At 44.8% G+C, this 27,463-nt stretch overlaps 1 protein-coding gene across 4 annotated transcripts; it reads right to left on the bottom strand.

The window, feature by feature from the left end:
- Nucleotides 1-1,912: 1,912 nt before the first annotated feature.
- Nucleotides 1,913-26,455, bottom strand: LOC116897815 (T-kininogen 2). 4 transcript variants are annotated; one of them, XM_032899233.1, is made up of 11 exons: nucleotides 26,164-26,455; nucleotides 24,398-24,508; nucleotides 22,200-22,281; nucleotides 15,830-16,002; nucleotides 13,943-14,050; nucleotides 11,017-11,101; nucleotides 8,384-8,556; nucleotides 6,273-6,380; nucleotides 6,085-6,171; nucleotides 4,625-4,696; nucleotides 1,913-2,118 (listed from the first exon to the last, which is right to left on the bottom strand). In XM_032899233.1, the coding sequence occupies exons 1-11, from the start codon at nucleotides 26,356-26,358 to the stop codon at nucleotides 2,020-2,022; spliced, it is 1,293 nt and encodes a 430-aa protein (XP_032755124.1). In that variant the 5' UTR covers nucleotides 26,359-26,455; the 3' UTR covers nucleotides 1,913-2,019. The 4 variants fall into 4 exon arrangements, with proteins under 4 accessions (XP_032755124.1, XP_032755121.1, XP_032755122.1 ...); XM_032899230.1 differs by lacking the exon at nucleotides 1,913-2,118 and adding an exon at nucleotides 3,788-4,469 and having other exon boundaries at nucleotides 4,578-4,696; nucleotides 26,164-26,358; XM_032899231.1 differs by lacking the exon at nucleotides 1,913-2,118 and adding an exon at nucleotides 3,788-4,438 and having other exon boundaries at nucleotides 4,589-4,696; nucleotides 26,164-26,358.
- Nucleotides 26,456-27,463: the final 1,008 nt, after the last annotated feature.

Below are 27,463 nucleotides of genomic sequence, written 5' to 3'. Positions count from 1 at the left end.
TGCGGTAATTTTTGTCTGGAAAAGTATAAACACTGAGAGTGAAAATAAAGTGACCAGGTACCCTTTCTGTTTCATCCAGTGTGTATGCTTCTGTGTGTGCCTGGCTCGTGCTCTCTCTCTCTCTCTCTCTCTCTCTCTCTCTCTCTCTCTCTCTCTCTCTCACTCTTCCTCTTTTCTTTCTTTTCCTTTTCCTGTGGCTCACAAACAGTAACAAACTTGCCTGGCCAGCTCAGATCCCAGTCACAGAATAAAGAGCCTAAATAACTAAGTTTCTTTTCTTAATCCCAGGCTGACATCAGCAGGTGTTAATTGCCAGAAGTCATCACCTTCCCCCACCCCATCCCCACCCCCCACTGACCATGCACCTCACTGCTTTCCTCACTAGCTCTCAGCAATAACCCTTTTCTTACTGCCCTACATGAGTACTAATGAAGAGAATCGTCAGCCTTGTCTGGCTCATGATTTTAAAGATATTGCTTTAAGTTTTCCTCCATTTAGAATGATCCTGCTCCTATATTGGGTTGAGATGTGCTTGTTCCAAATCAGTCTTTTTTTTTTTTTTTTTCTTTTCTTTTCTTTCTTTCTCTTTCTTTTCTTTTCTTTTCTTTTTTTTTTTTTTTTTTTTTTTTTTTTGGATTCAGTCTTTCCCATCCACCCTGGGCTGGCCTGGAACTTGCTTTGTAGACCAGCAGGGTGGAGTCATCTCATAGCAACCCTCCCTCCCTGAGTGCTGAATTAAAGCATGTGTTACCATGTCTGGCTCTCTGGCTCTCTTGACTTTTTATTAAGGGATATTGGCTTTTGCTCTGTGTTGGGTTAGGGTTAGTGAACCAGAGGAGTTGGACTGAGGGTTCTATCTGTGAGGGGAGCAGGTGTTACAGGTGGGTCCCAGAATGTGGGCTCTGTGTGCTCGCTCGAGGAAAGTGGGGGAATCTCTTTTTGTGGAGAGAGTGGTTCTCAGATGTTAGGCACGTGTATGAAGAGATGTGTGTGTGTGTGTGTGTGTGTGTGTGTGTGTGTGTGTGTGGGGTGTAGGGTATGCAAGTGTGTATGTATGCAGGTGTGTGTGTATGTGTGTGTATGCAGGTGTGTGTATGTATGAAGGTGTGTGTGTGCACACGTGAATCTGCTCACGAGACTACTCTTGTGCATGTGTTTTTTTTTTTCTTCTTTTTCCTTTTTTCTTTTTTTTCGGAGCTGGAGACCGAACCCAGGGCCTTGTGCTTGCTAGGCAAGCGCTCTAGCGCTCTACCACTGAGCTAAATCCCCAACCCCTGTGCATGTGTTTTAAGGACAGGTTTCTCTGCTGTAGCTCTGGCTGTCCTAGGACTTTCTCTTTAGCCTCAAACTTAAAGACCTACCTGCCTCTATCTGACAAGGGCTGGGATTGAGGGTCAACATCACCATTCCTGGAGATATCTCCTTTCTTTATGTATCTCAGGCTGTGCTTGGACTCTTGAACCCAAAATACAACCCAGATTAACCTCAAACTCTCAGCAATCCTCCGGTCTCAGTCTCCCCAGTACTGGGATAACAAGTATATGCCACCCAGGTCACTGGGTGCTTTGTGATAATAAGATGTTTGTAGACACCGTGTTGACATAGATTATTTTCTAGTTGGGTAATTACACAGATTTAGGAACACTGATAAGCAAGTCTAACTATTCCTCGCCTTGGCTCAGTGAACAGGAGAGGGGAACAGAAAGTGAGCTCTTAGCTCCTGCAGAAGTGAGACTCCCCTGTGGCACCTGTGCGATCTATGAGGTAAGGACGTTGCATCCAAAGATTCCTGTCTGCCTTAGAGAGAATGTTCCAGAGAGGGACTACAGCCTCTGTGGCCAAACTCAAGCTTTGGAGACAGCTTCAATTCAGTACAAGATAGGAATGGCTGAAGGAGACCACTGTGAACGCATCGAGTCTGAACTTTATTTCACCCAGGATCAGGGTGATGAAGAAACACGCTTCCATGCTACACATCCCAGGAGTCTTCTGGTCCTTCCACTCCGGGTCTTTGCCAGGCTATGGTGTCACGGTTGAAGCTTCTGCCTGATGCTCAGGCGCTGGGCCTGCCCCTGCCTTTGAGAGTCTGCCCTTGTACTCACATGAGTTTAGGAGCCTCTGTAATATAGTAAAACGCTGTTAATCTCGTGCTTCTGCTCAACTTAGGCAAAGCAGCACAGCCAGTTACAGGGTGAGAATGTTTCCCAGTAACATTGGGTCTCCATTGTAAAGGTAAACAATGATTAAAATGAAAGAACACTCAGCTCAAATGCAGTTTCCCACAGCAGCCACACACACACCCACAGGCTGTGTAGCCGTGTGAAGCAGCATCCTTATTTCCTATTCCCACACATCTCTCCAGTGCATTCTGCAGGCACCTTGCTTTCTGTAATCGGAGTTTGTGGGGACTCTGCAGTGAGTCCCACAATCACACACATTCTGACTGTTCTGATCCCCCACTCTGTGTTCTCCTTCCATACCTGTCAGGGGTCCCTCCTCCCTACAGGGCCCCTTCCGGGGTTCAGGTCTTTGTTTAGTGGCCAGGGAATTTACCTAGCATCTCTCAGAGATCATGGATGCGGAACTGTCTGCTGGAGCCTGGAGGACTTATCTCTGCCTTCAGAAAGTCCTATCTTCTTTTTCCAGGCAAAAGCACGGCATGGGTTGTAAAGCACACACCTTCCTCACATTCTAAGGCCATGAGTGATAACCTCTTTCTCTTTCTCCAAAGTCAATAGTCTTCATTGTCATAGCAAAAAGATAGAGCAATTTAAGGTGAGGTTAAGGAACCGGCTTCTAAAAGGTAGGAATGAAGTTTCCATCAACTCCCACGACATGCCTTGTCACAAGAACTAAAAGGTTGCCATAGCAAACCTACTTCAATATTCTTCCTTCTACTTTCTGTCCTTGGTGTTAGATGCAGAACTTCTGAGAACTAAGGATTGCTTGATCTGACCTCAGCAACACTACCGAAAAGCTCTTGCTTGAAAGCTATGACAAAGACTAGCCAGGGGGTAGACTAGTGAGGAACACCGTCACCCGCAAAAGGAATTCCAAGGCTAACCTGCTCAAGGGGGAGTCTCGTTTGATATAGTTAACCTGCTTGAGAAACATAAAGTCAAGTCATTACTGCCCACTTTCTCCCTTTGATCAGCCTGTTTCTGTTTTCTTATCTTTCTTTGACATCTGGAAGTTTTGCTGTTATTTTCCCCCATCCATAAACCTTCAGTCTCTTGATTTTCTGTTTTCTAAACACAGAGGCCATAATTCTGTTTGGAAATGCTAATGTGTATCTTGAGATACCCACTTATTATCTGAGCAGTGGATTCTGGTAGGCTTCTTCCTGTATTGGTTCAGAGAGTGTGTGAGGCAGGCTCAGAAGGAATTCAGAAGGATGGCGGTTTGATTATCAGTCCACAGGGATTTATAAAGTCCTACTGACAGGCTGTTCTGAGCCTCATGGCTTGATGACTTATATCACAATATTTGTGTTTGGGCAGTAGAAAAAGAGGCTGGGAAAGCATTTGTAAATGTACCTGGGCTGTATAAGTTAAGAAAGACCACTAGTATGAGTTCAATTCCCAGCAACCACATGGTGGCTCACAGCCATCTGTAATGGGATCTGATGCCCTCTTCTGGTGTCTGAAGACAGCTACAGTGTACTTATATATATTAAATAAATAAATCTTTTTTTTTTTTTTTTTTTTTTTTTTTTTTTTTTTTTAAAGAAAGAGCGCCAAGGAGATCACAATCAGAAAATTCTGCTGTTTCTGTGGTTGGATCCTTCCTACCAACTGGCTTCCATGGGTGCCCAGGACAGTTGTGGGAAGTCTGGAAAATCAGATATCAGCTTAAATGAAAGGCTATCTGGTTGTACATGGATATCAGGGATCAAATCATCATGGGTCTCCGTGTCATATGGTGATGTGGTAGCTATCACACCTTCAGTGAAACCTGAGTCCTGAAAACCACGAGAGATAACAGCTGGCTGAGCTAGGGGAGGGTTCAAGGTGAAGCCCTCTGTCCTCCCCTGTATCTGTGTAGATGTAGTACTGTCTTCAGAAGAGCTTGTCAAAGGCTCTGCTCTCTGGTCAGTGTGCTTGACATTGTTTTTGTCTTTATTTGTGTGTTTGCCCTCACCGTGACCATGACCCTGACCATAACCATGACCAAGACCATAACTGTGACCGTGACCGTGACCATAACCATGACTAAGACCATGACCATGTCCCATTGGATGTATATAGTTATAGCCATCATCTCTTTGCTGTTTAAGGTCATCAAGTTTAAGTTTATGTCCATGACCAAGGCCATGTGGTTTCTGGTGTCCATGGCTAAGACCATGCCGCTTTGGTGGCCAATGGCCATGGTCATGCCCATGCTTATGACCTTGGTGATTCTTATCCTTTATTTGCTTTGCATGAAACCAGCCATGCCCATGGATGGGTCCTTGTTCATTTTCTGGATCCCTCTCTTCTTTTTTTTTTCTTTTCTTTTCTTTTTTTCGGAGCTGGGGACCAAACCCAGGGCCTTGTGCTTGCTAGGCAAGCGCTCTACCACTGAGCTAAATCCTCAACCCCGGATCCCTCTCTTCTTGCACCCTGTCAATGTAGGGTGGACTTACAGTTGTTCCTTCTTTAGTTTCTTGTACTCGCACCAGCCGGAAAGGTGAAAATCCTGGAGGCCTAGAAATCATCTACACAGAAATATTGAGAGGAATGCATCGTGTTAGCACCAGGCTGTCTGTGAAGGAAGAAGAGACTAGGAACATGGTGATGCTATTCTGTATTGCAATGGTGTGAGTCTTTCCCAGATTTCAATTGCTATATTACCGTCCTAGAAAACTGAATCAACAATACTTCTCCATTGATTATTCTTGAAACGTGTAGGCTTTGTTTGTGGTCCAAGGGATTGAACTTTGTAAGGGCAGGTGCCCCTTCACTTAGTTGCAGCCTCAGCCCTGTCCTGATTATTCTTAATAGTCCTCTAAGGCTAAGAGTTTTTCTTCATTTAGAAAACTGGGTGATTGAGCACATAATCCCAGGAGTATGCAATTTGATATCATTTCTGTTGCAACCATTGCTGTTACTATCCATAAAGGTCTTTATGGCTAAACATTGTCAGCTGTGCCACCATAGGGCCTTCTCACAAGCTTGACAGGAAGGCCTTTTACACTGTGTTAGAGATATTACACAAATGACAAGAAGCTCAGCCAGGAAAAGAGAGGTGACAATCTGCATAGACATGTGACTTTCTGGATATGCTCCACCTCCCTTTTACCAATGTGGGGAGGCTACAGTTGAAGCTAGTCATGAGAGAGGAGAGAACGAGGCTTTGGAGTCGAACATCTTCTAACAGTTGGGGTCATGATGGAACGGGTGGGCTCAGATAGGAGCTGCACTCAACACTCTGCAGACTGAGTCCACTTTCCTGCCAAATGAAAACCACAACATCTGCTTCCCAGGGCACTCAGGACCATTGAGAATATGCAAGGAGCTGGCTGTGCACAGCCTGGGTTGAGGGACTTAGTGACATAATTCACTCTGGAGCCTCAGAGCATTTCAAATCTTAGTGTCCCATCGTTGGCAAGGGATGAAGCCCTAGGCACATTAAGACTTAAAAGAACCCGGTGCAGAGTGCAGCCTTTCAGATTTGAACTGTGTGTGTGTGGACCCCTTGAGGAGCCTTTTAAAATGCAGTTTCCATTCATTAACTGTGGAAGGGGAGTGAAGCCACCTTCCTCACAAAGTCCTCCCATGTACAGAGCAGAACACAGCACACAGTAGTACTCAGGTCTCGGGTGAGTCTCAGAAAGGTGTGGCTCATATTAGTACCCTGGCCCTCTCCTCAGTACCAGACACAGAAATACCTGGGAACACTGACAATGAGTTAAGTGACTGGGAGGTTACCTGTTTTCCTTTCCAGCCATAAACCTCAAGATCAGCATAGAAATGTACAACTTTTTATGGGTTTAAAATGTAATCCTGGCCCCACTTTGTTTCAGTAATGATTCATTTTCCATACCCAGATATTGCTTTTTGGAATAGGTAGAGCTGACCCCAAGCTCCCGTACTTAAATCCTACCATGTCTAGTGCTTGGCATCTGACAGTCGGGAAGACTTTGTTCTCCCAAGGTCTCATGTACACGTTAGCATTGCAGTTGAGGCTTTGCTAATCATGAAAGCAGAAGACAAGAGAAAATAAATCAGCATTAGTGATGAGGCACATGAGCAGTGACCCTTAGATCCTCACACAGGGACAGCGCTACTCACACCGAGGTGTTTGGTCTCACAATCCGCTGTCAGTTCTGCGTTAGTTTGTTTGGAACAGTTAGTTTCTCTGGCTATGAACTCAATCACATAGTTTACTCCAGCAACCACCTGTAAAGTTAATAGGACAAGACAAACATTTAATAAGAATTTCTATAATAAATTAAACTTTTTTACTACTGTGAGTTTAAAGTTAGGATCTTGAAATTTTAATTATAAACTGACCATCTAAAGTGTCACACTTCCTAAGCTACCCATATCTGGTACATATCTGTACACATAACTAAGACTTCTGGATATTAGTCTGGCCAGCTTTCTTCACTATGTAAAAGATATGTGGGCTAAACTTTTACTTTAATATACACATACTAATTTTAATGTTCAAAGGCTTCAAACCACACCTGCAAAGTAACTCAAGGGCTTAGATTTTAGCACAATCTTAGGTTTCGGGAAAACAAAGTATTTTCTTCAAACGTTTTTGTTGTCTTTCTGCCAAATACTGAATCAGAAAGTTCTTATGTAGTTTAAATTATTAGATTAGGAAAATGTTTATATTATCTATTGATTCTCTTATACTTTTAATATTATAAAACCATTTAAACATTTAAACAAGCCAATCCTTGGTGGAACACACCTGTATCCCAGCACTGAGGAGATAGAGGAAGGTAGATCTCTGTGAGTTCATGGCCAGCCTGGTCTACAGAGTGAATCTGAGGTCAGTCTGGACTGTATTATGAGATCCTCTCTCAAAAATTTAAAAAAATGTATTAGGAATATATCTAACCAAATGATTCAAAGACAACTACAATACGGTTCTCTATAATAAAAATCTCTAGATATTGGCAAAGAAATTACAGAAGATACTGGACAATGGAAATATCGTCCATGTGCCTTCATAGGCAAACTTGATAGTGTGAAAATGTCTATACTACCAAAATTAGCATACAGAATTAATGCGATATCTATAAAAATTCCCATGGCTTATGTCATAGGCTTAGGAAAAATACATGAATTTATATGAGACCACATAAGATTGAATGGCCAAACCAGTCTTAAGGAGTAAGACAATAGTGAAGGTATTGTAATACTAGACCTCAAAGTACACTGTAGAGCCATAGTGACAGAGACAGCCTGTGAGTGGCAGAAAAACAGACAGGAAGACCAACAGCACAGGCAGGAATCTGCCCCAGGTATCAACAGACGGGACTGCACAAAAATACAAAGTCTCTACAAAGCAAAGGAATCAACCAGCAGGGTCCATAGCCCATGATGGGAGAAAATCTTTACAGCTACCCTTCAGACAACAGCTGATATCCAGAATTAACAAAACATTTGAGCAACTAAACAGCAAGGGACTAAAACTCTCAACCAACGCATAGGAAACAAACTAACAGGCAGTGAGGAAAGCAGGAGACTCTCCCCCATCAAACACTCTTTACAAAGCTGCCTTAACCTTTCTGCCTAACACTCAAGAGTAAGGCTCTGCTTGGCTTCATTTCTCCACGGCCATATTCTGGATCTTGTTGTTATTGGTGTGTGTATGTGTGTGTGTGGGTGTGTGTGTGTGTGTGGGTGTGGGTGTACTTGCTATGTGTAGTCCAAGCTGGCCTACAACTTGTGGCAATCCTCCTGTCTCAGCTTTTGAGAGCTTGGATAACAGATGTGCACCATAGAACACAGCACAAGATGTCTTTATGAGAGATGAGACCGAGATGCCAGAGAATAAAACAGTGCACTTCATCGCTTGCATTTTGCTAATTGCACTGTGGTTTCTAGTATTTTTACACTATTTTGGAGTTTGGAAGTGATGGGTTATACAATTTAAGCTTTGCTTCAGACATTGTCAGGTAAAAAACACACCTGAGCTTCCTACCCTCCTTGTTTGTTTGTTTTTGAGACAGAGTTTTGCTGTGTAACCGTGGCTATCCTCGAACTCACTTTGCAGATCAAGCTAGCCTCAAACTCAGAGATCCACCTACCTCTGCCTCCCAAATGAAGGACACCCCACCAAATTCTGTTGCCAAGTACTATGTCCCCAACCAGAGCCGACATAGGGAACATGATGCCAATCAATCCATACATAGGCTCCAAACTCCCATTTTCTATTTACAGACCTGTGATGTTGCCTTTTTCACGGTGTCAATCTTGAAATAGAAAAGATGGTTATGCTGTGCATTAAGCTGTGCAATGGAGTGACCAAGTGCCTCCTTCAGCTCCGGGCTGTCTACAGGTATGTTTCTGGGGCAGCCAACGCATTTCTCGTGAAGTGGTTCAAACAAATCATCTCCTGAAGAAAATAACATTGAAAGTCAGTAAGTTTCCCCAAAGAGGAAACTCTGTCACACACAACTTCTGCATTCTCCTGTACACAGGGTGTGAGTGAAACAGAACAGAATTAAGGGAATATTGGCCCTCAAACCATCACTTCTCCTTGTTCTCCAGGAGTTCATATGCTTAGGAGAGCATGTTTACCCCTGTTGACCGATTGGCTATAATTTCTTTTTATTTTTACCCTGATACAGGGTCCTAAGCCAGCATTGAATTTTGTAAGTCACAGAAGTTGACCTAAAACTTCTGATCCACCCGATTCAGTTTCCTGACTGACATGGTTACAGATGTGCACTGTCACGCTCAGTTTAAAATTTCCCTTTTTTGATGTAAACTATAAAGAAATGTTTAACTTTGAGGAAAGTGATTGTGAACATAAAGCAATGACTCTCCAATGGACAGCTGGGAGTCCATGGCTCCATTAAACAGGCAGTGCCAGTGGTGCTCCTCATGACAGGTGCACAAGGTGCTCCTCATGACAGGTGCACAAAGTGCTCCTCCTGACAGGTGCACAAGGTGCTCCTCATGACAGGTGCACAAGGTGCTCCTCATGACAGGTGCACAAAGTGCTCCTCCTGACAGGTGCACAAGGTGCTCCTCATGACAGGTGCACAAGGTGCTCCTCATGACAGGTGCACAGTGGTGCTCCTCATGACAGGTGCACAAGGTGCTCCTCATGACAGGTGCACAGTGGTGCTCCTCATGACAGGTGTGCAGTGGTGCTCCTCATGACAGGTGCTCAAGGGGCTCCTCATGACAGGTGCACAAGGTGCTCCTCATGACAGGTGCACAGTGGTGCTCCTCATGACAGGTGTGCAGTGGTGCTCCTCATGACAGGTGCACAAGGGGCTCCTCATGACAGGTGCACAGTGGTGCTCCTCATGACAGGTGCACAGTGGTGCTCCTCATGACAGGTGTGCAGTGGTGCTCCTCATGACAGGTGCACAAGGGGCTCCTCATGACAGGTGTACAAGGTGCTCCTCATGAAAGGTTCAAAGTGGTGCTCCTCATGACAGGTGTGCAGTGGTGCTCCTCATGACAGGTGTGCAGTGGTGCTCCTCATGACAGGTGTGCAGTGGTGCTCCTCATGACAGGTGTGCAGTGGTGCTCCTCATGACAGGTGCACAAGGTGCTCCTCAAGGTGCTCCTCATGACAGGTGAACAGTGGTGCTCCTCATGACAGGAGCACAAGGGGCTCCTCATGACAGGTGCACAAGATGCTCCTCATGACACATACAGGGTGGTGCTCCTCATGACAAGTACACAGTGGTGCTTCTCATGACAGGTGCACAGTGGTGCTCCTCATGACAGGTGCACAGTGGTGCTCCTCATGGCATATACACAGTGGTGCTCCTCATGACAGGTGCACAGTGGTGCTCCTCATGACAGGTGTGCAGTGGTGCTCCTCATGACAGGTGCACAAGGGGCTCCTCATGACAGGTGCACAGTGGTGCTCCTCATGACAGGTGCACAGTGGTGCTCCTCATGACAGGTGTGCAGTGGTGCTCCTCATGACAGGTGCACAAGGGGCTCCTCATGACAGGTGTACAAGGTGCTCCTCATGACAGGTACACAGTGGTGCTCCTCATGACAGGTGTGCAGTGGTGCTCCTCATGACAGGTGTGCAGTGGTGCTCCTCATGACAGGTGTGCAGTGGTGCTCCTCATGACAGGTGTGCAGTGGTGCTCCTCATGACAGGTGCACAAGGTGCTCCTCATGACAGGTGCACAAGGTGCTCCTCATGACAGGTGAACAGTGGTGCTCCTCATGACAGGAGCACAAGGGGCTCCTCATGACAGGTGCACAAGATGCTCCTCATGACACATACAGGGTGGTGCTCCTCATGACAAGTACACAGTGGTGCTTCTCATGACAGGTGCACAGTGGTGCTCCTCATGACAGGTGCACAGTGGTGCTCCTCATGGCATATACACAGTGGTGCTCCTCATGACAGGTGCACAGTGGGGCTCCTCATGACATGAGCACAGTGGGGCTCCTCATGACAAGTACACAAGGTGCTCCTCATGACAGGTACACAGTTCTGTTTCTCAACATGACACGTTCACAACTGTTTGTCAGTGTGAGTGAACTCAGCTGTTTGATTAGAAATGCTGATCTAACTACAAGCTTTCCAGAAAGCTCCCCAGATAAAACACCCTGGAAAACCTACCTTTACCTGGAAGGATTTCATGGTGACTGGTTAAAAACAAGATACAGTTCTCTCTAACTCAAAACACCAGATTTAAGGACAATTCATATAAAAAGAAAGGCAGCTTCCACTATCCCTGAAGGCTACCTTGTCTGGAGAGCCCACACTGTTCCTTCACCCATCATGCTGTCTTGGTCACTTACAGACATAATGTAGCTAAGTAAGAAGGAGGCCCCACCACTTCCTGTGTCTCCATGTGTGATTTCTCACCTGGATAAAGGTCACAGCTCTGTGAGAAGCCAGCAATTGTGTTATGAATATCCACGTAGGTACGACCCCTACACTCACCATGATCCTGGTGGTTCAAAATCACAAACAGAAGTCATTGTGAGAACAAACATCTATCAAAAATGAATGACAGTGTATCTATGTTACAGTTGATTGCATCGGAAAATGAAGAAAAGGAATAAAACTGAAAGCAAAGGAGAAATGAAAAGCACAGGTAGCCCTGACATCCATGGCGAAGAGAAACCACAGAGAGGGAAGAAATACGATTGCGCACTGCACAGCAATGCCCAAGCAAGACAGGGTCTCTCACTGAACGCTGAGTTTGTTGACTGCTGTAGCTGCTGTCAGGTGAGCCCAGAAGTCCTGTCCCTGTCTCCGTGATGATTGGCTTATCGATGTTTTCAAGGGACAGAGAGAGCCAGAGACAAGCATTCAACTGAAATAGTTGTTCCCTGGTTTCAATTTTTCCTTTGTTTTGTTTTAGAGTCTGCTGAGCACATGGCTTTCACATGTATGTGCACAGGTGTGCACTCCCATACATATACATACAAACATATATCATACACACAAAGAAAGGAATTAGCAAAAAAATGTAATTAGTTACCCATAAATTCAACCCATAAACTTCTAACATCCTTATGAAAATATTTCAGCAAAACAAACACATTACCTCAATTATTGATTGAGAAAATAAAATATACTTAGCCATAAAATTCTGAATTTTAATGCAACAGAATTTCACTTATTTATTTAAGCAAACAACTAATGAATAAAATAAAGTTTAAAAGATTTTAATAACTATGTTTATCACCTATAAAACTGAGACCCTACTCTGAAGGAAATAATACCAAATACAAAAACAATTTCATTTTCAAAAATGTTTGCTAAGTTAGTAATTATATAAAAAGTAGAAATAACCTAGGTATCGAAAGGTAGGAGTGCTGTGGTAAAAAACAATCTATGGGGTCCTTGCTGGAATATCATTACAGAGTCATTTTTAAAGTTTACCAAGATTTCTAATGATGAGGAAAAATTCTTAGGTGAAAAAAGTAGAGCATGTAAAATAATCGCAGGACTGGAGAAATGGCTCGGAGGTCCAAGCACTAACTACTCTTATGGAGGACCGGGGTTCGATTCCCAGCATCCCCATGGCAACACAACCACCTACAAATTCAGTCCCAAGGGATCTGATGCCCTCTCCAGCCTCTGTGGATATTGTAAGTACATAGTCTACAGATTATACATGTAGGCAAAAAACCCATATATTTGAAATAAATGAATCTAAAAATTTAAATAAAAGAACCACAACTTTTAAGAAAGACAAAGTCATTGAAATATTCCCACAACTCTCCTTCATCTCCACCCAGGAAAAAGACAAAGAGAATGTGCAGGAATCCCTCTGGGGGTTAGAACCATTCTGCTTGCATTTGCATTTCCTGATGGCTAGTGGTCCTGTGGGTCTCCTCATGGGCTTGTGGGTCACCTGTCAATCCTGAAGCATCTGTTCAGTCCTTTGCCCATTTTAGAAGTGGTCTGTCTTTTGGTGTTGAGTTCTGGAATTTTGAACATGATCTCCATGTTAAGCCCTTAAAGGGCAGAAGATTCACAAATGTTTTCTTTCATTTTGTGTCTTACTTGATAGTCATTTATGATTCTTTCAGCGGCTATAAATCAATACATAACTAACCAGAACACTTGAGAAGTATTGAATAAATCCCCCAAAGTATGTAAATCCAGAAAAGAGCACCCACAACTCTTCTTGAAGGTAACAGCTTTCTGAATTATAACACATTTATTTTCTATTACTTTTATATTTATATTACTTTACTTTGTATATTTGACTGACTCTGCATACATAGTTGCCCTTTCTTCCTTTCCTTTGATTTTAATTTAAATTGAAAACAAATTTTGATACAGCATAATCTCTCTATACGGCCCCAGATGGCTTAGAACTCTGTAGAGCAGACTCGTCTTGAACTCATGGACATAAGCTGTTTCTGGAGTGCCGGCAAAGGTGTGTGTAACCACACCCACCTCCCGCTTCCTCCTTGTCTTCATTTATTTGCTTATGTCTTTTTTGTTTTCTTTCTGAAACAGCAGCTTTTGAAACCACTGATGGCCTCAATCCCACTGTGCAGCTAAGGACGCTCTTGAACTCCTAATCCTCCTTTCTCCATGCTCTTGTTAGTACACTTTGTGTCCTGGTTTTTTTACTTGTCCTTAACATATTACAATGATTTTCCAGTGACACAGAAGGCTCAGGAAGCAGTATTAATCTATGGTCCACTGTAACCTACACATGCATGACCTAAGAAGGCATAATAGCATATGTCCCAAGTGCTCTACCATTAAAATTAGCAAAGTGTGGTCTAGATTTCTCACCTTTCCCTCACAACACAGAACTCTCAAAGCAGAGACACTAGATTAAAGAAATATCTGCAATAACATTCCAGAAAGGTTCGGTCCTTGGTCACCTTGGCATCCACAAGCCACTGGTCAGCCACTGACATCATTACAATGACAAGATGTCATGCACAGAGGGAGAGAATTCCCAGAATGCATTCATTGGAACGACAGGAGAAGAGGGAGGGTGAGCAAACACCACAAGAGAGTTTATAGGAAGAAGCTGGGACACAGAGCATCCTGTGTGAATATGGAACACACAGGAAGGTGGAGGAGGCCAGGAGAGTGTGACAACCCATCAGCATGGCAAATCCCATTCTAATCCCTGACAGGACAGAAATACTTAGTGTGACACACATGGATTGCCTGACCAGCAACTTAGGTCCTAAGACCCCGGGTGAACATGAATGTGAACCACTAAACGACATCTCGGTGTCAAGTCCCAGAGCTTGACACTCTGGAAATGCAAAATGTGAAAGACTATTGCTAAATGTCTACTACTTACGCCATTGGGAAGGGGCACGCAGTCTTCACGGAGGGAAGGAAAATCCTCCTTTGAACAATTTGTTTGCACAATGGAGTAGATAATTTGATAATTCATGCCAGCCACCACCTGAAATGATTTATGTGGAATGAGTACTTGAACCTCAGGTTGAACAATATTCACAGTGAGCAAAAGTTATAAATGTCTTGAAACATTGAACTGAATATAGTAACTTTTCCAGAAATACAAACCATTATTTTTAGTAGACCATAGACTCACTAAGCAAATATTGGGTATTGTGACAAACACATGTACAGACACCCACACATACACATACAACACACTCCCATGGCATTTCTAAGTAACTGCAATTGTAAAAGAATATGCATGTATAGCATATGTGTATACATTTTATATATATCATATACATGATATATCTGTATCTTCAAAGACCCCCACAATCTTTCTTTCCCAGGTTGCCAAGAATGCATGTACGTTAGTGGAGGAGTATCAGGTTAGTGAAGCAGTATGATTGTCTAGCTCGGAGCAATGTGGAATGGGAGTGGCCTCTCCTGGCGAGCCCTCTGGGTGCAGGTCACCAGGTAGTGAGGTTCTCCTGCTTTGCTCTTCGCGGCCCCTTCCCACCATGTCCCTGTGCTGAGCGCTGTACAGGACCTCAGGTGGGCAAGGTCCACATCTCACACAGGAGCAGGTTGAACTAAAAGTAGAGAGTGTTACTCTCTAACCTGAGGGATTCTTAAGAAACCTCAGAAAAGCCTTGATAAAGGAGCCAATACAAAGCTAGGCCTGGTGGTCAAAGCCTTTAATCCCAGCATCAGAGGCAGAAGTAGGAAGATCTCTGTGAGTTTGAGACCAGCCTGGTTTACAGAGTGAGGTCCAAGGTAGCCAGGACTTGTAGAGAACAAGAGAAGCAAATAAATAAATGGTCAGATTAGTAGATATTCCACCCCACGCCACCAGGAAGAAGTGGGCAGTATAATTTAGCTGTGTCCACCTTTTTACAAACAATTTAATGTATCGATGCTATTTTAAATTAATGATAAGATAAAAATATAGATTTGGTAAAACCTTGAAGCCATAATGCCATCCATTTTTCCATTTCTGGGAAGAAAGCACGTGATGCCGAGGGAACTGGAGTGTGAGAGTTTCCTTTCCTTTACATGGGCCTCGCAACTCCCCTGGACCCTGACAAAGCCCCTTGTCATACGAGCTAATCTCATGAAAACACAGGACACTCCAGCACATGCCAGCACGTGGCCAGGCAGGTTCTCCTGCCAGTGGTTCTCTTTAAGTGACAAAATGCCAATCTAACAGATTTTCAACCATATTGAGATGCTACATCTTTTAAGTTCAGACCCCGTTTTAGACCTGACCTAAGTTTGATCTCAGGTAAACTAACAGGCTGGTCCCTCACTCCAATCTCTAGGCTAATCCCCAACCTGACCAACGTTTCCAGGATACACCCTCAACAACACCAGTGTCTCCAGGTTACTCCCCAGGGAACCTGCACCCCCAGGTTACAAGCCCAACCCCTATCTAACAACAACCAATGCAGAGGGGAACAGAACTTAAGTTTATGTTGTGACTCCCAGCACCAGACAATTATGTTAAAGGCCACAGTAGCTTTCCAATTAGATGCTTACCCACTTACCCCTGCTTGCTATAAAACCTTGCCCCATAGACATTTGGGTCCCTCCCTCTTCCAATATCAAAACCATCCTGTGTGAAGGTGGTGCACTGGGGTGCAGGAGGGGAGGTGATCTAACTTGAATAGAACAAAGACCCTGCTGGGAGGTGTATCAGATCAGCTCCTCTGTTTTTTTGGGGAACCACTAACATGTCCTTGTCATTACAATATCTCATGTCATGAACAACTGAACAACAAACCTGTGAGTGGGCACTCTTGACTTCTCTGAGAGCAAAGAGGTGGGTGTGCTTTGTGTTGTTGTTGAAATGCTCCGTGGCGTGTTTCAGAATAGGCTCCAGGTCTGAGCTATTCGTTGGTATGCGTTGGGGACAACCCGCACAGAAGTCCTCGTCTGTCTCCTTAGGACCCTTACCTTGACAAAGAGCAGACAAAGACACAGCATTAATAACTGAAAACACATCTCATAGTCATGGTCCTAAAGCACAAGGCCATTTAGAAAGATCCTGAACACCTGACTTTCCTGTATCTCCTTCCGGTATGAGTTAAAGCTAATGAGAGTTTAGGACTCCAGTGCAGTCAGAGGCAAAGGTGCAGAGTATTAGGAATGGCTATGCTATTAATTTCCGTTTTCACAGGGTCTCCTATATCCAAGGTTGGTCTGGAACTGTCTATGCAGCTAAGGCTGGCCTCCAGTGCTCATCCTCCTTCCTCTGCTCTTCTCCAGAGGCTTCTATGCCTGCTGTGTGGACAGAGGGGATGGAACCCGGGTGTGCAGGCATTCTAGCCTCTCACAACAGGGCTGAGGAAGGAAGTTGTGTGAGGAGAATTCTGAGTGCTTGTGAGAACAATCCCAGAATACAAGACAGGAGACTTGTGACTTCAGTTTCTTGAAAGCAGAGAATTATTCTTGGGATGAGGGTTCAGGCTCCTCCCAGATGTATTGGTTAGGAATGAGTTAACTTCAGAATATTCATTATTGTTTGCTGTTGTTCTTCAATTCAACCTTTAAACTCTCTTGTATATGATTGTATTAATTCTGGTTTTCTAGAGTCATAGAACTTATGGAATGTCTCTATGTATTAAGGGAATTTATTGTAATGACTTACAGCCTGTAGTCCAACTAACCCAACAGTGGGCTGAAAGATAAAAGTTTTAAAGTTGCCCCCCTAGACACAAAGTTTAGAGCAGAAAAAAAAAAAAAAACCAAAAAAACAGGTTAGGCCCCAGAATTGTATGTTCCAAGAAGCCTCTCCTAGGGCTATAGAATGGATAATTACATTGGCCAGCTCAACAGCTTTCTCCCAGAAACTAGCTGACCATAAATCTTAGAGAACAATCTTGAGAAGCAGGAAACAACTTCTCCTAGGAACTAGCAGACCGTGAAGTTAAACAATCTGAGAAGTAGGAGACAGCTTCTCCTAGGAAACAATCTTGGGGGACAGAGAGTTCTTCCTTGTGATTTTTCACAGTTATTCTACACACTTTCCAATGACGCCATCCCTGCCCTCTCGGGTTGTGGTTTCTCCCTTTAAATACCTCTTCTCCCAGCCTCTCGGGGTCGAACTCCACCGCCCCTGCGTGGGATACGAGTCTTGACCCCAGTGCACTGGTTGCTATCGATAAACCTCATGTGATTACAACAAGGACGGTCTTGTGTGAGTTCTTGGGGGGTCGTGTCACCCCGAGACTTGAGTGAGGGTCTCCCCACTCCGGGGGTCTTTCAGGCAGCTGTGAACGGGAAGTCCAAAAGTCTAAAGTTTCTCAGTCCATGAGGCTAGTTGTCTCACCTAGTCTTCTGTATAAGCTGGAATCCTGAAGAAGTAGGTTCTAACAGATGTGCTGGCAAGTAAATGCAAGCACATGAAGGAGAGTCAGTCTTCCTTCTTCCAATGTCCTTATGTAGGCCCTCAGCAGAAGGTATGGCCCAGATTAAAGGAGTGTTTTACCATGCTTGGATCTGGAACTTGCTTTGTCCCAGGCTGACCTTGAACTCTTAGATCTCCTTGCCTCAGTCTCCTGGAGTTAAAGGTGTGTGCTACCTTGCTTGGGCCTAAGCTATTTAAGGTCACTAGTCCTCAAGATCTCCATGTCAAGATCCAGGTCAGAAGCCTGTGTCTTCTTCCAGTCTCAAGATCTGGATCACAGGCTTGCCCTCCATTTTCAGATTTTAGTTCATTCCAGATATAGTCAAGTTGACAAACAGAAATAGCCATCACAATGACTTTATGGAAAAACATTGTTTTGTCACGTGTAGCTTATCCCTGTGAATTGTATGTAGCTTGAGCTCATGACAACCTTACTGAGCTGACCTTTCTCAACCCTCAGAGCATACATTATCTGAAGCTCTGAATAAAGTTGGTTATTTCATGAGACTGTAGCCTGCCTCGTTTATCAGTTATATTCTCCCAGGTCCTATTGCCTTAAGAGTCGTGAATTTAGCTGAGCTACATCATTAGGTCTTTATTTTAATGACCACAACAATACACTAACCTTTTTATAAAAGGGAAGACATTACAGATATATCATTGTTTTTCAAAGTTACTCCCTGACACCTAACTCCATCTGATAATGTCAGCGTAATGCTTTGGCCCTGAAGAAGAGCCCCCCACACCCAACCAGGATGGTCTTTCTGTTTTACGTCACACGCTATTGTTAAACTTGTTAACACATTCACTGTTTCACCATCTAAAGCAAGTCAATGTGAGGTAGTGAGCTGGCCAGAAAGTGTTCCTCTCTGTTTTCATCTGACTAGAACACAAGACAAGGGGCTTTCTCATCGGTCAGCCCAAGAGAAGCCTCTCCTTTAAGTCCATCTGCCCTTGCTATCCCCTGGCAGGCAATGAGCCAGGTTATAGGGAGATTTTAAGTGTCCCATCTGTGAAAGAATGACTGTCAGGTAGAAAGGAAAGAGTGTAGACAGACCATTTCATGGGATGGGCAAGAGCTAGGAAAATACAGGAGGCCGAAGGGGCTGAGGAATGACAGGTATGGAAAAGGTGAGAATGCTGAGAGAAAAGGAAGAAGGTGGAAAGAGGCATCGACAAGACAGGTGGGGGTGACTCGTGGTGGGGGGCAGGGAGAAGGGGCTGATGGTGCTGAGAAGTCAGGATGGGAAAGGAACAGTAGTATGTGACGTGGCATCTATTCAGTTTGCCAGAGTGTCCATTGTGACACAGAGAGGGCCAGTTTGATTTAGGGACAGTCAGAGAGAGAAGGCTGTGCTCCAGGCAGGAGGTATTGACCCTGTTTAGATTCACTGTCTACACTCAAAGCTCACAAGCTCTTTGGCAAATCTGATCAGAGCTGTAGCCTCTCCCTAGGAAAATGCAAACAATCACAATATTTACAGAGGATTTTAGGATTCCCATAGACTCTCTGAAGTGAAGAATATGCTGTGTGGAAGGAGGAAACACTGAATGGTTTGCAATAAAATGATGTCAAACATTTATTATAGGTATTGCTATTAAATACCAAGGGGAGAGCCTTGACTGAGAGAGGAGTGCTGCAGAGTGAGTGACAGCAGAGATGCCTCCTCAGGATCAAGGCTTCCTTACCTCTTGGGAACACACTTAATGGGTGCCTACTGTCCCTGGGAATCTCCTCCCACCTTTCTCTTTCTCTCTCTCTCTCTCTCTCTCTCTCTCTCTCTCTCTCTCTCTCTCTCTCTGTCTGTCTGTCTCTCTCTCTCTCTCTCTCTCTCTCTCTCTCTCTCTCTCTCTCTCTCCCTCCCCCTCTTTCCTTTTAAGACAATGCCTCATATACTCCAGGATATCCTCCGACTTGCTCTGTTGTTGAGAATGAATGTAAAGTCCTAATCCTCCTCCTGCCTCAACCTCCCCAGGGTGGGATTTACAGGTGTGCACTATGATACTCAGATGTAGCTAGATCTTAACTGTGCTGCAAAGTCCAAGTCAGGTAATTTGTTGCATTGTCTAAAAGCTCACTTAACACAGTAGGTGTGATCTAGTCGGTAGACTAAGTCTTGGGCTCTGCTGATGATATTCAACCCTCACATTGCTAGGTGCTCAACACAGCTCTCCTCAGGACTGTGTGGTGTATGGCCTCTCTACTGCAGTCAGGAAAACTTCATAAATGGCTTCCTCTTCTCTTCTTTCAGAAGAGGTTGAATCAGGGCCCTGGAGAATTTGATGGGAAGGATGGGAGACTTACTGATCAAAAGAGGTGAAAGCCACATAAGCTGTGGAGATGATCAGGGCAGAATTGTCCCCCACCAGCCAGCTCTCATTCAAGGCAGAATGGAGTAGAAGAGAGCGGTTTCAAGGGAGGGAAGAATAAGAAGGGTGACATTTCTTTCCTGGATAACTGAGTGCCTTCCAAGCTGCATATTTCTATACAGATGGGTTTGAAATAGGAATAGAACTTTTCAGTGCTGATGGGGACTGATGAGCTCTTCTCTGCCTTGGTCTGATATCCTTAATGCAACTTCTTGCAAGAGCTGAAGTATGGTGCCTTTGCGGGTTCTACACAGAAAACTTAGGCCAGTGCAGGGAAAACATGCCCCTATGGTGATGAACCATATTGAAGCCAAAAATGCTGCTCCATATTTTCTCTCCCCCTCCCCGTCCCACTCCTCCTTCCCTCCCCCTTCCCTCTCTCCCACCCTCTGCACCTTGCAGAGGCCAGCTCCAGGAAGGTTTTCATGACTGCCATTGGCCATGAACACATCGCTCTCTAAAATCTTGGCACCTTTATAGCATTATAGAAAATGACAATAATGGCTGTATCTGCTCATAACTTGCCTTTTCCTTTTATTCTTTTTTTTTTTCTTTTCTTTTTTTCGGAGTTGGGGACCGAACCCAGGGCCTTTTCTTTTTATTCTTTTTTTTTTTTTTTTCTTTTTTTTGGAGCTGGGGACCAAACCCAGGGCCTTGTGCTTGCTAGGCAAGCGCTCTACCACTGAGCTAAATCCCCAACCCCTTCTTTTTATTCTTAAAGGAGGGTTTTCTTGCTTTTTTTTTTTAAAGATTCATTTATTTATTATATATAAGTACACTGTAGCTGTCTTCAGACACACCAGAAGAGGGCATCAGATCTCATTATAGATAGTTGTGAGCCACCATGTGGTTGCTGGGATTTGAACTCAGGACCTCAGGAAGAGCAGTCAGTGCTCTTAACCACTGAGCCATCTCTCCAGCCCCTTTTGCTTTTTTTTTTTTTAACTAAGAACCTACTCTACCCAGTCTCTACAGACTATCTGTATAATTTTAGGTAAATTACTTCACTGTTCCAGCCTCAGTTTCCTCATTTGACAAATGAGGGTGTATACCACACTGACTGACCTGTAATGGTGGGAGGAGTCGATGTATGTAATGTCCCCAGATCTTAACTGCTCAGTGAGTATCAGCCATCAATGTCCTGAGTCTATGGTAAGATTCCCAGACATTGCAACTTTAGATTTATCGTCTCATTTCCCGGCACCCCATCCTCTCAAAGGTGCAGTTCTCTTATGTCCCTTCTGAGACAAGAAAAAGGAAGAGGATAAAAATTTGGAATGAAGCTGGATGTGATGGTGAACAACTTTAGTCCCAGCACTGAGGAAGTAGAAGTAGGTGGATCTCTGGGTTCGAGGCCATCCTGGTCTAGAAAGCCAACTCTAGGACAGCCGAATTGCTACACAAAGAAACTGTGCATTGAAAAATAAAACACAACCAAAACCAAAGCAAACTAACAAAAAACAAAACAAAGAAACAAAAAAAGTGCTGAGGTTTCTTCAATTGCTATCTGTTGTGATGCTAAGTGTGGGCCTTCAAGACCTGGCTGTCCCAGAGCACATATATCTTGGTCCGAGTTATTTTTGATTGGTAAATAAAGATGCCAACAGCTAATAGCTTCATAGAAGAAGAATAGGTGGGGTTTAGGTTTCCCAGACTGGGGGTCGGACAGCAACCACTAAGGGAAAAAAAGGTGCAGAAGGAGAAGGAGAAGCTACCATGGGGTGGGTGAACCATAGAAACATATCCCTGTGGGTTGGCCAGTTGCAGTTAACAGCAGCTAGGTGAAATATAGTAAGTAATTATTCGGCCTTATTCATAGGAAAGTAGATTCTAACAGCATAGGGGGTAGGCAGCTGCCCAGAATTTGTACTGTTTCAGGTTTGTTGTAAATACGAAGGATGAGTGTGACTTTTATCCAGGAACTAAATGACCTAAGGCAAAGTAGAAACCCTGGAATGAGATTAAATAATTTTGACAACAAAGAAGGAATGATTCCAGACCAGGGCACGCCTCAAAGCCCACACTCGGCTCCATGTAGGATGCTGTGAAGGATTGGAGGCAGGTTCATGGTGCCTCGTTCAGTGAACCCCAAGTACCCACCTCCACCTACCCCTGCTGACACAGCACAGGGAGTTCGGATAGGTCTCAGGGGATGATTGACACAAGCCTGAGCCAATCCAAGAACTTGCTGCAGTGCTACTCTACCCAACATCTACCACAATTCCAACACTGCAGATGGCATTGCCACCTTCTGGGAGGGTGAAGCAGTCTGGTCTGGGCTGTGTTCTTGGTACACAGGAATAATTAACATCAACAAACCCCAGGCTCCGACACACTGCCACCAACAGGCCAGGTCCCCAGATATATCACCCACCTGGAGTAATATTGCAGATCTGGGTGGCTACGGAGAATTTATTTTCTTTCTTCCCCAAAGTTGTTGTGCATTCGCCAGTAGCCTAAAAGAAAAAAAGGAAGAAAAGAGGGCATTTGATCTGCTCTTTCTTTCTCCTGGAGACACCTAGCTAGTGCTGGTAATAAAGGTGGATTCTTAAACAGAGAAAGGACTAAGGTTTCTCTCTAATAGATATTTTGTTTTGTTTTCTTTTGATTTACTTGTTCTTATGCATGTGAGTGTCTATGCACCTCATGTGTGCCTGGTGCCTGCAGAACCCAGAGGACAGCAGCAGAAGCAATGGGACTAGAGTTACAGATGGTTCCAAGTGTCCATCTGGGTGCTAGAAACCCAATCCAGGAATTCTCAAGAGCAGCAAGCACTCTTAACCACTCAGCAACCTTTCCAGTCCATTAACAGACTTGTGAGACTTGAGAACGAATATTTATGTGACCTTGTGATTGTTTCCACTGACCACTGATCTTCCCGGGACAGGGGAGAGGCAGAGCAAGGCCTCTAAGGTTGAGTCACGATGTGGAGATCTGTGGCTGCTTCTTTGCCACTACGATGGACCAACAGGACCAACAGGATGAGCTTCCTCTTTGATTCCCCCCTCAGTTTCAGTGTTTGCCTGCTCTTTACATAAATCAGTTTAACCTCTTAGAACATCCCACTTCCACACCGCTGGCTGCTAGTTGTTCCTGCTGCCCTGGTGCCCCCCACTGCCTCAGTTTACCCACCTTGTGGAAACAGCACCACATGTACTTAAGAGGTTGCTGTGGAGAATCAGTGTGCCCACACACAGAAAGCGCCTAACAGAGCAGTGCACAGTCGGTGCTTACACAGGTCTGCCCACTCTTTGATGAATAACGTTTGTAGAATAGCTTTGACTTGGCCTTCACTTTAGCCCCCTGTCCTGAGTATCAGGAGCTATTGTGTGAAGCTAGAGCTCACTGTGATGTCTCCTGGTAGCTCTGAAAGACTGACTGCAGGGCATAGCAGCTGCCACAAAACCTCACAGAGCCAGAGCCAAAGCCAGAGCCAGAGCCAGAGCCAGAGCCAGAGCCAGAGCCAGAGTGGCAATCCTGGTCTCCTAATCTGGAACCCAGTGCATGTTACAATTGTGAATGAGCACAGTGCTTAAACAAACACATGGACGATGCTGATATCTTGGTTAAGAGGGGAATGCTAGCCTGTGAGAGGACAGGCTTGCTTCTCAGGCAGATAATCCCCTCTCACAGTGCAAGGCAAGCATCAGGTGGACCCAGTGTTTCTTTAAGATGCTTTTGTTAACAGCTCCTTTGTATAATTTATCTAGTGTCAGCCTCCTACAGCCAGTGAGATCAAGAATGCCTCATTTTAATAGGATAAAGCACCTACTGAGGGAGGATGAGCAGCAGAGTCAAGACTAGTACTGGGGCTCAATAGAGCTGAAACTGCCATACTCTTCCTAAACTAGACCTCAAACTCAGCCCAAATGTCTTCCTGTTGTCTCCCTGGGGTCCAATGCACAAGCTTTGGTTGTTTGCATGGACCACCTTCTACTGAGTGGACACACACATGTTTAACAATTGGCATATTCCCGGCTTTCCTTTCTTCTCAAGAACACAGATATAACATGTACATCCTGTATGAATAGGCTCTATAATATATACTATCTCCTTGTAATTAATAATAATCCATATCTAATGGTGGGCAAGCAGTTGGGTGTATATACAGAACAGAATAATAATTATATCTTGCCAATTGCAACATGGAAAGAACTGGACACCAGCCGGTTAGGGAGAGCATCTAGAGACAGGACCTCAAAGGATGACAGGGGGCGATGTCCCTTAAGTTAGAAGCAGGACAGGAGTCACCAGCAGTTGGAGGCTGGCATAGGACAGGGCTGGCCAAGGATTACTGAGTGACAGACTGGAGTGGACACAGATGACAATGTTGTATTTTTAACTGAGAATGGCTAAAAGGACTTTAAATTTTGTCACCATGAACAGTTGATGACTGAGGTGACAGGTGACCCTGCTTTAAACAAGTACCTGGGAACCAAGTTATCAGGTGTACCCCACGCTAGACACAAGTTTCATACTTGGTCTATCAGTTTTCCTGTCTCATTTATATTTTATAGCACCCTGAGGGTTGCATGGGACAGGATAGGGCTTTTGTATAAAGAGCACACTCACGGCTTCCTCAGGGTCCTTGAAGTCGCAGTCCTGCCAGGTGAGGCCACTCTGAACAGAGCAGTTGCCCTCCTTGATTTGATACTTGAAGGAATACAATGTTTCAGCGCCATCCTGGGGAAAGCAAAGGTGACACTTGGAGTCACTCAGGGCACCCAGCAGCAAGTTTGTGGACCCTGACATCACAAACACCAGTCCTGATCAGACTCAAGGAGAACCATGTTCATTAAAATATAAGTGCTTACAGTTGTGTAAATGCCCCTGGAAGGATGTGCTTACTATGCATGCATTCTTAGTGATCTCATAGCAGTATCCGTGGTTTTGTCCCTGCCCTCTCTCATGTAAACCCTGGCTCTCATGGACATTTATGAGTCCATCCTGTCTGGTTGAAACTGGGCATAGGACGAAGCCTGTAAGCCCAGTAGTGCACTTGGATTGAGACAGGGGGAGTGTGAGTTCAAGGCCAGGGCAGCTACATGAACACTGGGCAACCAAACTCCCATGGGCCCCCATCTGTCAGTCAATGAAGACACTAGGAGACTGTGGCCCTGAGTGGATGGAGCAGACTGCAGGCTGTGCTGCAGTGACAAGCAAAGGGCTTCATTCCCCTTCTGAATCGGACATGTCTGTGTCCCATAGGGCTTTCTTTTCATCCTCATGGTGTCAAAGTATCCTTTTCTTCCCTGCTGAAGTAACTTGACTCATCCAAAGAATGATTCTTGTAAGGTAAAATTTATTTTATTATTTATTTATATTTTTGAAAGGTTTAAATTTAACTCTATAGGCATGTTTGTTTGCCTTAATGTAGTTATGTATGTCGTCTGTCTGTCTGCCTTCCTGTCTGTCTGTCTGTAAGTATATATGTACAGTGCAAATGTGCCTGGTGCCCAAGGTGGCCAGAGACTCCCCATAGTCCCTAGAATTGATGTTATAGATGGCTGTGTGCTACCATAGGTGCTGGGAACTGATCCCAGGTCCTCCTGAAGAACAACCAGTGTGCCTAACCACTGAGCTGTCTCTGCAGCCCGTGAAGTTTATATTAAAAAAAAAAAAACTCTAAAGGATTTTCTTTTTTTTATGATTTGTACATCCTGCTTTCACTTGTTTCATACCTGAGTGTACTCACAGAGAAATAAAAGTATAGTAAAAACTAGCCAGAGTGTGCTTGGGATGTGGCGTAGGTGGTAAAGTCCTTGTTTAGCATGTACGGAGTCCTGAGCTTGCTTCCCTAGTACCACATAAACCGGGCATGGCAGCCCATGCCTGTATTCATAGCTCTAGGGAGTTGAAGGCAGAAAGATCAAAAGTTTAAGGTCATCGTTAGCTGCACAGCAAGTTCGTGTGTTGGTCTAAAGCTACATTACACCCTGGCTCAACCTCTCTGCCTCCCTAAACTAAAGAACTAGTGGAAACATCTATTAACCTCAAAGAATCATCCACACACACTCGGTGTTAGATTCTTGGTCCAAGCAATAATGCCAACTCCCTTCTCGTCCCCTGTATCCATCCCCGTGTGGAACTCTCACTTCAGGCTGGGAGATGGCTGAGTTCACAGATGCAGTGGATTCTCCTGCTGCAAGCTGACTGAGATGCTGGAGTCCCACCATGCCTGTCTCTTTCAAACAGCCCCATCTGCTGTGGTTTCTTTCTTCCTGGGATACTGCTTTCATGATCACCCAGGAAGCCTAAGGACCAGCCATCTCCAGCCCTCTAGCCCTGTGCCTGAGAGCACCAATTACAAGTGGTTTCACAGGAAAACTGTCACTCACCTTCTTAGTGCCCTCAGTCACTCGGTACAACACAAACTGGTTGCCACTTTCTAACTCAGCATTATATTTCTTCAGAGCAGTATCCACAGCCTGAAATACAGTCTCATTATTGCAGTCCATTTCCTGGGCGCCTTCTTCCTGCGCTAAACTTGGCAGGAGCCTGGAGCAGAGGAGCAGGATAGTAATTAGTTTCATGATTAAAGATTCCCTCTGGAATTGAAGAATTGTTTTGCCAAGAATGGGAAACCAACTCAGAAGCTGCTTTTAGCAGCCTCCAGTCTCTGACTTCTCCCTGCCTTGCCACTCTGGTCCCTTTTAGATTCCTGCAGTCACCCCTTGTTTGCCCTCTTCCCAGAGAACAAACAGGACTCTGCTCCATGTCCAAGCAGGTACCCAGCTGGGGCACTGCAACAAGGGGTTGTTGACCTGATGTTTGCCTTTGGAAAAAATGTGGGAGTACACAGCCCATTTCTAAAACATTGCCCAACTCTCCCCAGGGAATTGCAGCAGAAACCAGTAAATGCTAAACCAACAACCATTTCCAGTATCATCTTACTACTCCTGGCCCAGTTACAAAGGTGTCTGCATACGTGAACAATGAGGACAATGTACAAGCACCTCTTCCCACACATCGCTGCTCATGGCATGTCAGGGGGTACAGACACAGACACAGACACAGACACAGACACAGGGTTTTGTCAGCTCTGGTGCGTTCCTGAAATGCACAAGTGCAGGAACATCAGCCAAGGGCTGGGAGCTCCACCCAGGACACTGGCACATCTGACAAACCATGGGCATCCTGTCTGGCCTCAGGCCATGCCAGCCTCTCTGCTCAGTTCTATTAGCCCATGAGAAGAAGGGGAGGGGCCAGCAGGTTCTCACCTGAATGAAGTGCTTGCCTCACCAGTCTCAGGCTGACAACCCGGGTTTGAACCCAGGAGTTCACAGGGAACTTCTGGATGGTGATACACATTTGTGACCCTGGCATTCATATTTTTAACTGGGAGGGGAAGGCCATAGAATCACCAGGAAGATGAGGTGCCCTCGAGTATGAAAGTGCAAAAAGCAAGGAGACCTGTCTCACCCAGGTGTCTGGCGAGGCACCCACTCCTGGGAGCTCTCTGACATCCACATGTGGGCTGTGGCTTTTGTGCGTGTGCACACAGACATTCTCGTGCTTTCTCTGTCTTTCACAAACACACACAGTAAAATAACAATGACGAATAAAAGAAAGGAAAGACAGAGAGAGGGAAGGAAGGAAAGAAGGAATAAAAAAGAAAGGAGAAATAAAAGAACCAAA

The sequence above is a fragment of the Rattus rattus genome, chromosome 4 (assembly GCF_011064425.1).
Source record: "Rattus rattus isolate New Zealand chromosome 4, Rrattus_CSIRO_v1, whole genome shotgun sequence".
Classification (NCBI taxonomy): domain Eukaryota; kingdom Metazoa; phylum Chordata; class Mammalia; order Rodentia; family Muridae; genus Rattus; species Rattus rattus.
Note: the sequence above shows the minus strand (reverse complement) of the source record. Positions and strands in the feature narration are given on the sequence as shown.